This window comes from Microtus oregoni, unplaced genomic scaffold, assembly GCF_018167655.1.
Source record: "Microtus oregoni isolate MIOR12 unplaced genomic scaffold, Mior012 000050F_ref0000143, whole genome shotgun sequence".
Classification (NCBI taxonomy): domain Eukaryota; kingdom Metazoa; phylum Chordata; class Mammalia; order Rodentia; family Cricetidae; genus Microtus; species Microtus oregoni.
Genome location: NW_024543256.1, coordinates 15,423,306 through 15,435,937, shown reverse-complemented (window position 1 = coordinate 15,435,937; position 12,632 = coordinate 15,423,306). Strand labels below are relative to the sequence as shown.

The 12,632-nt window shown below is 37.7% G+C and overlaps 1 protein-coding gene across 1 annotated transcript in view; it reads right to left on the bottom strand.

Moving 5' to 3' along the window:
- LOC121437119 (collagen alpha-5(IV) chain-like) overlaps positions 1 to 12,632 on the bottom strand; it is a 191,883-nt gene that overhangs the window by 73,109 nt on the left and 106,142 nt on the right. Inside the window, 3 exon segments of the mRNA XM_041636956.1 lie at positions 1,316 to 1,399; positions 4,316 to 4,489; positions 11,381 to 11,513. Coding sequence (XP_041492890.1) covers positions 1,316 to 1,399; positions 4,316 to 4,489; positions 11,381 to 11,513 — 391 coding nt within the window.

Below are 12,632 nucleotides of genomic sequence, written 5' to 3'. Positions count from 1 at the left end.
TTATTAGCCACTTACATGCTGATTTACCAGCCCCATCCTATTTCAGCACAATGGCATTTCCGTCTTTTACGAGGCATTGGCATGATACTACTAATTATCACAGTCCTCTATGCAGAAATACATTATACATTATACAAAATGGTTACATTTCCATCTGTCAGGTCTGTCGGCTGGACGATTTTTCCAGTATCTTTATGCAAACAGAGCCTCCATCTTTTCCATCTGCTTGTTGTTCTTCTCATGAAGAACAAGGCCTATACTATGGACATTTACTTTCCTAGAAACTTGAAACATGGAAATTTTTTTATTACTTGCAGTAAAAGTGAAAAAACTAGGGATGAATTTCTGGATCAAAACCCTTGGAGAAAGAGGAGGCCATAAATCCTACCATGCTTTAAGCAATAACAGTAACTATAATTAGTTAGGAGTGTACGGCGTGGACACAAATGCAAGTGGGTAAGTGCATGTTATAGCAAAGATCCATGAAATTCTTTTATTATTTTAATTTGTCAATGAAGAAGGAAGCAAGTTAAGAGACTTAAAATGATATTAAATAAATACTAAAGCTTAAAAAGAGAAAGGAAGATACAGAATCAGGAAAATGGAAATCTGAAACTACTCTTGCTATAACTTCACTGATGTGAGGAAACAGCAAAGGAGGTGAGTTTAATATTAGACTAGATTTCAACGATTGGTCGTGTTGAGTTATGGGTAGTTTGAGGTATGTCTCAGTAGGTGGTGTAGGAGGCCCTTCTGTATTTGTGTTGCTTTAATTGGTTATTAAAGAAACTGCCTTGGCCTAGTTGATAGGGCGGAACTCAGGTAGGCAGGGAAGACAGAACAGAATTCTGGGAGGACGAAAGCAGAGACAGGCAGACGCCATAGTTCTTTTGCCCAAGACAGATGCTGGTTAAACTCACACTGGTAAGCCACAGTCAAGTGGCGATACAGATTATTAGAAATGGGTTAAATCAAAATGTAAGAATTAGCCAATAAGAGGATAGAGATAATGGGCCAGGCAGCAATTTAATAATACAATTTCTGTGTGGTTATTTCAGGTATAAGTTAGCCGGGCAGCCAAATCAAGGGGTCCCACTCTCTACAACAAGTAGGAGTGAAGCAATGTTGGAGTCAAGTTATTAGAGGCTGTAATCTAGAAAGAGATGCCATATGAAAACAACATTATGGAAGAATACACTACTGTGTATATACTTGGAGTGTGGGCTTGAGAATCTGTGTTAAGACTGAACTTAGAATACAGGGCATTCTGCCAATGACTTGAAAGAATGAAGGAAGGGATGCTTGGGTATCAAACCTTTTGCTCCTTGCTCTCCTTGGAGTCCTTTATCACCTGGAGATCCTGGGGGGCCTGGAGGGCCTTCTTTACATATCTCATCACCTAAGGTTAAGATTAGATAGCAAGATAATTGTTGTCAAATATTGAGAAGACTAGGCAAAAAAAAAGTACATAAAAACAACAGAAAGGCTAGAAAAAACATATTTTCGATTACTTCTCTGTAAAAATACAACTCAATAGGTTTGTGGGTTAATGTCAGGGTCTTCTATTCGATTCCATTGGTCGACTTCTCTGTTTTTATGCCAATACCAAGCTGTTTTCAATACTGTAGCTCTGTAATAGAGTTTGAAGTCAGGGATGGTAATGCCTCCAGACAATCCTTTATTGTATAAGATTGTTTTGGCTATCCTGGGTTTTTTGTTTTTCCATATAAAGTTGATTATTGTCTTCTCCAGATCTGTGAAGAATTTTGATGGGATTTTGATGGGGATTGCATTGAATCTATAGATTGCTTTTGGTAGAATTGCCATTTTTACTATGTTGATCCTCCCAATCCAAGAGCAAGGGAGGTCTTTCCATTTTCTGGTGTCTTCTTCAATTTCTTTCTTCAAAGACTTATAGTTCTTGTCAAGTAGATCTTTCACTTCCTTGGTCAGGGTTACCCCAAGGTATTTTATGCTATTTGTGGCTATCGTGAAAGGTGATGCTTCTCTGATTTCCCTCTCTGCTTCCTTATCCTTAGTGTATAGGAAGGCAACTGATTTTTTTGGAGTTGATCTTGTATCCTGCCACATTACTAAAGCTGTTTATCAGCTGTAGGAGTTCTTTGGTAGAATTTTTGGGGTCGCTTATGTACACTATCATATCATCTGCAAATCCCACAAACCTATGAACACCTGATCTTCGATAAAGGAGCTAAAAGTATACAATGGAAAAAAGAGAGCATCTTCAACAAATGGTGCTGGCAAAACTGGATGTCAATCTGTAGAAGAATGAAAATAGATCCATATCTATCACCATGCACAAAACTCAAATCCAAATGGATTAAAGACCTCAATATCAGTCCGAACACACTGAACCTGATAGAAGAGAAAGTGGGAAGTACTCTACAGCACATGGGCACAGGAGACCACTTCCTATGTATAACCCCAGCAGCACAGACACTAAGGGCATCATTGAATAAATGGGACTTCCTGAGGCTGAGAAGCTTCTGTAAAGCAAAGGACACTGTCACTAAGACAAAAAGACAACCCACTGACTGGGAGAAGATCTTCACCAACCCTGCAACTGACAAAGGTTTGATCTCCAAAATATATAAAGAACTCAAGAAACTAGACCGTAAAAGGCTAATCAACCCAATTATAAAATGGGGCACTGAGCTGAACAGAGAATTCTCAACAGAAGAAGTTCAAATGGCCAAAAGATACTTAAGGTCATGCTCAACTTCCTTAGCGATCAGGGAAATGCAAATCAAGACAACTTTAAGATACCACCTTACACCTGTCAGAATGGCTAAAATAAAAAACACCAATGAGAGCCTTTGCTGGAGAGGTTGTGGAGAAAGGGGTACACTCACCCATTGCTGGTGGGAATGCAAACTTGTGCAACCACTCTGGAAAGCAGTGTTTCGGTTTCTCAGGAAATTCGGGATCAACCTACCCCTGGATCCAGCAATACCACTCTTGGGAATATACCCAAGAGAGGCCCTATCATACAACAAAAGTATATGCTCAACTATGTTCATGGCAGCATTGTTTGTAATAGCCAGAACCTGGAAACAACCTAGATGCCCTTCAACGGAAGAATGGATGAAGAAAGTATGGAATATATACATATTAGAGTATTACTCAGCAGTAAAAAACAAGGACTTCTTGAATTTTGCATACAAATGGATGGAAATAGAAAACACTATCCTGAGTGAGGTAAGCCAGACCCAAAAAGAGGAACATGGGATGTACTCACTCATATTTGGTTTCTAGCCATAAATAAAGGACATTGAGCTTATAATTCATGTTCCTAGAGAAGCTAAATAAGGTGATTCCAAAGACAAACACATAGGCATCCTCAGGAATATTAACCTTCATCAGGCGATGAAAGGAGACAGAGACAGAGACCCACACGGGAGCACCGGACAGAAATCTCAAGGTCCAAATCAGGAGCAGAAGGAGACGGAGCACGAGCAAGGAACTCAGGGCCACAAGGGGTGCACCCACACACTAAGACAATGGGGATGTTCTATTGGGATCTCACCAAGGCCAGCTGGCCTAGGTCTGAAAAAGCATGGGATAAATCCGGACTAGCTGAACATAGCGACAATGAGGAATACTGAGAATTCAAGAACAATTGCAGTGGGTTTTTGATCCTACTGCACGTACTGGCTTTGTGGGAGCCTAGGCAGTTTGAATGCTCACCTTACGAGACCTGGATAGAGGTGGGCAGTCCTTGGGCTTCCCACAGGTCAGGGAACCCTGATTGCTCTTCGAGCAGATGAGGGAGGGGGACTTGATCGGGGGAGGGGGAGGGAAATGGGAAGCGGTTGTTGGCAGGAGGCAGAAATCCTTAATAAATAAATAAATTAAAAAAAAAAAGAACTCTCAGCTCCTTCTCCAGCACCACGTCTGCCTGCACACTGCCATGTTCCACTCTGATGATAATGGACTGAACCTCTGAATTGTAAGTGAGCCCCAATTAAATGTCTGTAATAATAAATAAATAAATAAATAAATAAAAAAATACAACTCAATAAATAATATGGGGACATATTGTTGATAATGAACACTTCTTAAAGACCGGTATATAACCCAAACCCCAAACTAAAAATAGCAGTATAATTTCTTAGATAATCAGAAATAGAAATAATGACACATAATTAAAATTAATGTTACAGAAGGTAAACCTTAAGTCATCAAATTTTAAAATATGTAAAAAAATAATGATGCCAAACTTCAGTCAGATTCACTTACAAATGAAATAAAACAAAAGACCAGCCAAATTTATCAGAATGAAATTACAACTTACGGGATGGCAAATGAGGGCCGGGAGGACCAGGAGGCCCTGGAAGTCCAGGAATCCCAGGCTGTCCATCAAGTCCTGGAGATCCAGGAATACAAATTCCAGGGGGACCTTCATCACCTTTTTGGCCTCTTTCTCCAGGATATCCAGGAGGACCAGGAGGACCCATGACTGCTGTCCCTAAATAATTAAATGTACCCATTAAAAGTGACCAAAATGATCATATTATATAGACAATTATTTTGATTCTCTAAGAGACAGCTGGAATGATGAAATCTGCCTTTAATATAACAGTTGGACTTTCTTTTTCCATTTTTAAAATTTTAGTCTTAGTATACAAAATAATGGCTTGCATTATAGCATTTTCATATTTATGCTCATATCCATCTCCACAGTACCTTATTAATCTCTCTTTACCCACCCTCACTTATCCTCTTTCTCCACCCAGTCTCCTTTCTGCTTCCATGGCACATAATATAAAGATAAATTCAATTCTGCATGGAAGAGACAATGCACCCTATATTTTTTTATTCCTTTTGCTTTAAACCCCTTCTGTACCACACTTAGTGTCTGTTCAGTTGGTTTGTATAGTAAGTTTCTCTATGAGAATTAGCATTTGCAAGAATGAAATGCTTTAAATCATACAAATAGTTTGGGTATAAGATATGATGATTACTTAAAGTAATGGCCAGGCATAGTGGCCCATATCGCAGCACTCAGGTGGCAGAGGCAGATGGATTATAGCCAGGATGGAAGAGATATATAAAGAGAGAGTAGGTGGAGTCAGGCAGAAGCCATGTAGCCCCACAGGAGACCGATGCTGGATGCCAGACAGAGCTTTACCCAGTAAGCCACAGCCACATGGTGACATACAGATTAATAGAAATGGGTTAACTAAAGATATAAGAGCTAGCTAGCAATATGCTTAAGTGATTGGCCAAGCAGTGATTTAAATAATATAGTTTCTGAATGGTTGGTTATTTTGAGTCTGGGCAGCCACGAACAAACAAGCAGCCTCCTATAACCATGTGTATGCTGGTGCCTTCAGTAGTCAGAGTGAATCGGATTCTCTGGAACTGAAGTTGCAGGCAGTTTTATAAGTCACCAAGTAGGTGCTGGGAACCAAATTTGAATCCTCTAAAAATGCTAGCAACTCTCTAAACTACTAAAGCGTCTCTCCATTCCCATTCAATGGTACTTTTAAAAGGCTTGGAAAGAACTCTTCCCTGTACTGTTTGGGGTAGGCTCAATTGCTTTCTTGCTGTTGTCAATTTCTACACATTTATTGGTCTATTCTCTTTTAATTTGTTCATATAGTCAGTTACAGCAATATAACATAAAAACATCTGTGACATTTTAGGGTAAAATTAAATGGTGATAATATCATATATGATTTACAGAGAGATGTGGTCAGTTTAATTAATTAATTATTTTTTGGATTTTTGAGACAGGGTTTCTCTCTAGTTTTTGGTTCCTGTCCTGGAACTAGCTCTTGTAGACCAGGCTGGTCTTGAACTCACAGAGATCCGCCTGCGTCTGCTTCCCGAGTGCTGGGATTAAAGGCGTGCGCCACCACCGCCCGGCTGTTTAATTTAGCATTATTATAGTTTCTCTGTTAATAAATGTGTAGTGAAGAGGCAGTTTCTTTATTAACCAATGAAAGTTACACATAGGCAGATGAACTTCCTACATCATAAATGAGGTTGAACCATTTTTATCTATAGGTTATAACCTTGGTGGTTTGTTATCACTGTTACTAGATTTCCTGTTTATACTTTGAAATAATTCAAAATATGGGGATTATCTTTTTTTGTCAGTTTGGTAGAAGTCATCCATGAAACTATAAAAACACCTGTAAATCAACACTTATTCATGGAGAGTGTCAATATTTTAAAGTCTTCAATGGAAGTGGTTCTTAACCTTCCTAATGCTGAGCCCCTTTAATACTCTTCTGTCTGGCATCCAGAAGCAGATGCAGAGATCCACAGCCAAGCACCAGGCCTAGCCTGCTGAAGAAAGGGAGGAGGGATTGTACAAGTGTGCGGAGGGGGGGGGGTTAAGGTCATGACTGAGAACCCACAGAAACAGCTGACCTGAGCTCATAGGAGCTTATGGACTCTGGACCAACAGTTAGGGAGGCTGCATGGGACTAACCTAGGCCCTCTGCACATGAGTGACAGTTTTATAGTTTGTTCTGTTTATAAGGCTCTTGGCAGTGAGATCAGGACCTGTCCCTGGCACTTAGCTAGTTATTTTGAGACCTGTTCCCTATGCTGGATTATCTCACCCAGCCTTGATTTAGGGGGAGGAGCTTGGTCCTGCCTCAACTTAATGTGCCCTGCCATGTTATGTTCACACCCATGGGAGACCGGTCTCTTTCTGAATGAAGAGGGACAAAGAGTAGATGGGGAAGGAGGTAAATGGGAGGGGGGAGGCCAGGGGAGAGAAGAGAAGGGAATCTGTAGTCAGTGTGTAAAATAAATGAAAAATGTTAATTAAATAAAAACTTAAAAAGATAAAAAAAGAAAATAAAATATAAGATGACACAGAAAATACTGAAAAGTAAATCATTAACTCTAATAAATGTTGAAAATCAAACACAGAATAGATGGTACTAAAATAAAATTGAGATAAAATACTTGTATAGTATGCAGAATATGTATATCTGAAGCAGAAGGAGAAAACTTACAAGTAAAGTGAACAAAGCATATTAATTAAAATTTATTGATAGAAAAAAGAAAGCTGTCTTAATTCTAATGTCAAGTCAAAGAAAATTCATTGAAAAATATGCGTTAACAACACAGGTATTGTATCTAATAAATGGTGATACAATGATTACAGTCATGAACCTTTACAATCTAATGAATAGGCTTAAATGATGGTATAAAATTTATAAATTACAGGAGGTAGATTGACAGATCCTTAGCAGATTGAACAAATTAAAAATAAGGGTATAATTACTTTGATCAACATAATCAAGCTGTATCTATGAGTGAGAGAAAAGAATGTTCTAGAAAGCAAAGAATACATATTCTGTGGAAATTTGCATAGACAATTTATACAAATATATGCTATTTGACTTGAAAACAATCTACAGTATGTATGATTGGGATTCTCTGAAACCACAGTAAAATAGACTGGGGAAACGTCAAATATCAATATATTAGTATTTGCATGTTGACATTGTTAAAAATAACTTCAGAGATAAGGCAGACATATATGGCAATGTTAAACCACTAACTGCTATGCCACAATAAAATGTGCTTCATATGAAAACTCATTGACCGCAGCCCAAACAATACCCACATTCTATTATAAGACTACAAATACCAAAAATAAGTGAGAAATGGGAATGTAGCCTGACATTATATTCCTTGAAATGAAAAGAAAGGATAAACTTAACTCACATGCTCACATAGGATAAAACATGCACAAACATATAGAATGGGTAAATTTACCAGGATGAAAAAAATTGTAAAATGAAAACTAAAACAGATATGGGTGAATATGGAAAGTAAAATATATTGAAAAGAGTTTGAAACAAGGATAGATTAACAAATATAGTCAAAATAACTCAGAAATGATACAAATATAATTAGAAGGAAAAAGAATTTTACCATAATTATTTCTTTTTAGTAATTAAAAAACTATGAATCTTTACTAATAAATTTGACTTTCTTGATGAAATATAAACTTCTTACTAATAAATTTGACTTTCTTGATGAAATATAAACTTCTTACAAATTTCTTTAATAATTTGATAATAAATCAAATTATTAAAGAAAATTGTTATGAGAGAGTATGAAGCCTAAGTCAACTGCCATAGAACAGAAGTTGTCAACCTGTGGGTCATGACTTTTTGGGGGTCCAATGATCCTTTCACAGGGGTCACATGTCAGACATCTTGAATATCATATATTTACATTATGGTTTATAACAGTAGCAAAATTATCAGTTACTGGATAAAGGATCTCTGATGACAATTAGGGTAGTCACCAATCTGATTACAGTAGATGGCCAGTTCAGACACCTTCTCCACTATTGCTAGGAGTCGTAGCTGGGGTTGTTCTTATGAATTCCTGGGAGTTTCACTGGTACTAAGTTACGACCTAACTCCGGATTCTGATTCCCATCAAGATGTCTCTTTCCTTACTTTCCCCCTCCATTGGGCTCTCTGAAGTTCCCATCTTCTCATTGCCCCCAACCCACCCCCAGATTACCCCTTCCAAGGGAAATCCATGCATCCCTCTTTAAATACTCCTTGTTATCTAGCCTCTCTGTGGCTGTGGATTGTAGGTTTGTTATCCTGTACTTTACTCCCAATATCCACTTATGAGTGAGTACATACCATGTTTGTCTATCTGGGTTTGGGTTACCTCACTCAGGATGCCTTTTTCTAGTTCCACCTATCTGCCTGCAAATTTTATAGTCATTGTTTTTACAACTGAGTAATACTCTATTGTGTAAATGTGCCACGTTTCCTTTATCAATTCTTCTGTTGACGGGCATCTAGGTTGTTTCCAGGTTCTGGCTATTACAAATAAAGCTGCTATGAACATAGTTGAGCAAGTTTCCTTGTGGTATGATTGAACATACTTTGGGTATATGCCCAAGAGTGGTACCACTGGGTCTTGAAGTAGATTGATTCCCAGTTTTCTGAAAACCACTATATTGACTTCCAAAGTGGCTGTACAAGTTTGCACTCCTACCAGCAGTGGAGGAGTATATCTAGGTTAATCTTTCTTTTGGCCTAATTTTAGCTTCTATTGTACAGATTGCTTTATTTTCCCTCTGATCAGTTAAATTGTACATTTTATTTCTATTCTTCTCTAATAATGGTTCGTGTAAATTTTGGTCTACGTATTTAAATCTATATATTTCCTCTGTCTCTCCCTCTCCTCTCTCTGCCCCTCACCCCAATGTGTGTGTGTGTGTGTGTGTGTGTGTATGCATCACTCTTCATGCTATATTTTGAGACAGACCTTCTCACTGTACCTAAAGTTTAATAATTAAGCTAGACTGGCTGGCCAGAAAGGACCCAGAATCCTCCTCCCTGTCTCACTTTTGCTAGGATTAGAGGCATGCACCACTGTCCCCAGTTTTTTACATCAGGGTTATTGATTCAAACCTAGGTTTGAATGTTTGTGTGGCAAACACTCGATGCACCGAACCACCTCTAAAGTCCTTAAATCTGTATTTAAAAAAACTTAGATTAATATTTATATTCTCACACATTAATAAGGGAAAACCAAGAACAGTATCACTGGCTGACTTCTCGTCCTCATCCTATCTGCAGCTCCCCTACCACGTAAGGAATATTCACACATACAGTCCTGTGTCTTTATGAATTTAAATGTAATGTATCTTATTCAGATCTTTTTTAATCCATGATTCTTTTATCTTACCTCCCACCCCTACTTTTTCTTATATTTTCCCCCTTACTTTCAGAGTAAAACCTTTAGTAATGACTTAAAGGAAGGTCTGGAGGTGGTAAATCGTCCAGGTATCCCATCTTCTCAGCAGAATGGCAGTTTAGTAAAATATAGGCTTCAAAATTTACAGTTATTTGTTCTTATTACCGTGAAAATATTTTCCATTATCTTCTGCAAACTCTTACTATTCTGCAGGCAATGTGCCTTTTTTTCTTCTTAGGTAGGTTTTTCAGAGTATTTTTATTTTTAATATTTTATTTTTAATTCCTAAATTCTGAAATGCCAAGGTAATGAGCCTAATGGGCTTTGTAATTTTGTTATTACTTTACTCTTGGTTGGTGTTTAATGATCTTTTTACGGAGGTGTTTGTGTGTTCACGCGCTTTAAGTAGATGGATTGTCACTACCATTACTTTTCCTAATACCATTTCTTAAATACTGTTTCGTGTCCCAATCTTTTGTATATGACTCACTCATGATATTTTTGAGAAGTCCTAAGTTTATCCCTTAAGCATCATATTTTTCCTTTATAGTTATCAACTCCTGAACTCTTTTACCATAGCCTGGGAAAATTCTTTATTTTAAATTTCAACCCAAAACAGATATTTAGCTCATTGTTTTGAGATGAGGACTAAAAAGAGCATATTTAGACCATAAAGAAACTCACACTTATCATTTTCTTCCTCAGAAGGTGTTGCTTTCCTCATCATAACAGTATTTCCTTAGTTACACATTTTTTTAATGGAAAGAACCTATAACTCAGTGAATATATATGTGTGGTAGATACTGAAATGAATGTTTTTGTGAATTTTGCATAAATAGTTACACTTTAATAAACAAGATACATAATGACAGTTTAAATTTTGGTCAAATTTTAAGTGCTACAGTATACACTGTATCTTCTAAGGGAATGATATAAAAGTCAATACTGAATCAACATGGAAATTTCTAATTCAATGATTCTAGAATTCTAAATGAACAATGCTGGTTACCAATGTTGTATAGGAGACATAGAAATGTTGGCATTTGTTATGTCAATATCCTGTTCTCTGACAGCATGGAAGGTGTGATGATTCATCTACCAGATCAAGGAATTGTTTGGTACAATATATTTTTAATAGAAGGTAAAAGTGAGATTTATAACATTTAAGTCAGCTTTTAAAAGGACATGGGAAGAATTTGGCAAGAAATACAATAATACATCTTTGGTACAGTTGGTCATTTAGAAAGTCCCCGTTTGGATAGTAGAGATGGCTTAGTGGATATACTGCTATTGGGAAAACATGGGGACATGGGGTCAGATCCACAGAGCCCACTTAAAAGCCTGGTATGGTAGTATAACCTCAGTGTTGGTGGTGCAGACAGTCAGATCTTGGGGGCTGGCTGTCCAGCAAGCCTATCAAAGACAGAAAGCTACAGGTTCATTGAGAGCCTAAAAAAAGTGCAGAAAAACTCAGTGTCGACTCCTGGCCTCCACAGGAGCTCACATGGGAGGTTACCAGCACACAGACATACATCTTACACAAACACACAGGGGGTAGAGCACAGAATACTCATGTAATCCACTGTCATGCCCAACCAAACAATATGGATTAGCTAGGATACTGAAAGCACTGAGATATAAACACAATCTCTTCTACCTGGAGGTCCAGGAAAGCCAGGTGGCCCTTGTATTCCAGGAAATCCTCGCTCTCCTTTTACTCCAGGCAAACCAGGTAACCCAATATTTCCTTTTTCTCCCACGGTCACACCAGTGTCAGGTCTAGGAATTACCTTTTCATGGAAAAAGAAATTCAGGAAGCCAATGAAAAAACTTGCTCTTCTAAATGTAATCAAGCAGCTACCTATGATTATAATACTCTATTTCACACAGTTCTTAGATATTAAACGTATCCCATAGATTGAGTCTCATTAAGACTGTTCCATAGATTAGGTCACCTTCATCACTTTTACCCTCAACCTATGGGGAAACATGTAATAACAGCAATATTGAGCTCAAGACTTACAAAGCTAGAAGGATTTTTGTTGTCTCTTCTCATATCATTAACGGCTATTTCCAGTCACCTAAAACCTGGCAATTCTTTTAAAAAAAAATGCCTCTGATTTTCTTTCCTTGATCCTCTTGTCATGGTTACTGCTCTGATCTCACACTTGGCCTTTGGCTTTAAGTTATTCCCTTAAATTCAAGCCTATTTACATCATACACTTGCCTCAAACACATTTTTCTATGGAAACAACTTGTCTTAAGGATAGTACTTGCTTACTCCTGACTGTATGTGATATTACTTGTAACCCTCAACTCAGCCAAACTACCTTCAGTATCACGACCAGCTATTTCCTTGCCTATTATTTCTAGCAATGAATTCTTTTCACTCTGACCTGTCTTATTATAACCATTTCTCATGCATATTGTTTACAGGTTTTTTATTTTGGTTTGGTTTTGGAGGCAGGCCTTTTCTCTGTGTAGCCTGGCTGTCCCAGAACTCACTCTGTAGACCCGGCTGACCTCAACTCAGAGGTCGTCCTGCCTCTGCCTCCCAAGCGCTGGGATTAAAAGGAGTGTCACCCTCCTCAGTGTGCATCCTTTATCAGTACTTTTTCATATGCCATTCCAAACATCTGCAGTGCCTTCCCATAAGCTTCATAATATGTCAATTTGCATATCACTCTTTCTTGAAAAAACATCTCTTTAAAAAAGACTACATTTATATAGCACAATCAACTGAGCATGCCCAGCTTCTAGATCTTCTCATGATTTACTTGTATTCTAAATAATTTCACAAAATAACTATTTTTAAGTTGATTTGGCACACAAATCAATACTAGCAAACTATGATATTTTACTTTACCTTGAATGGATGTAAAAATATTAATAAACAAGAAGCTAAAAGT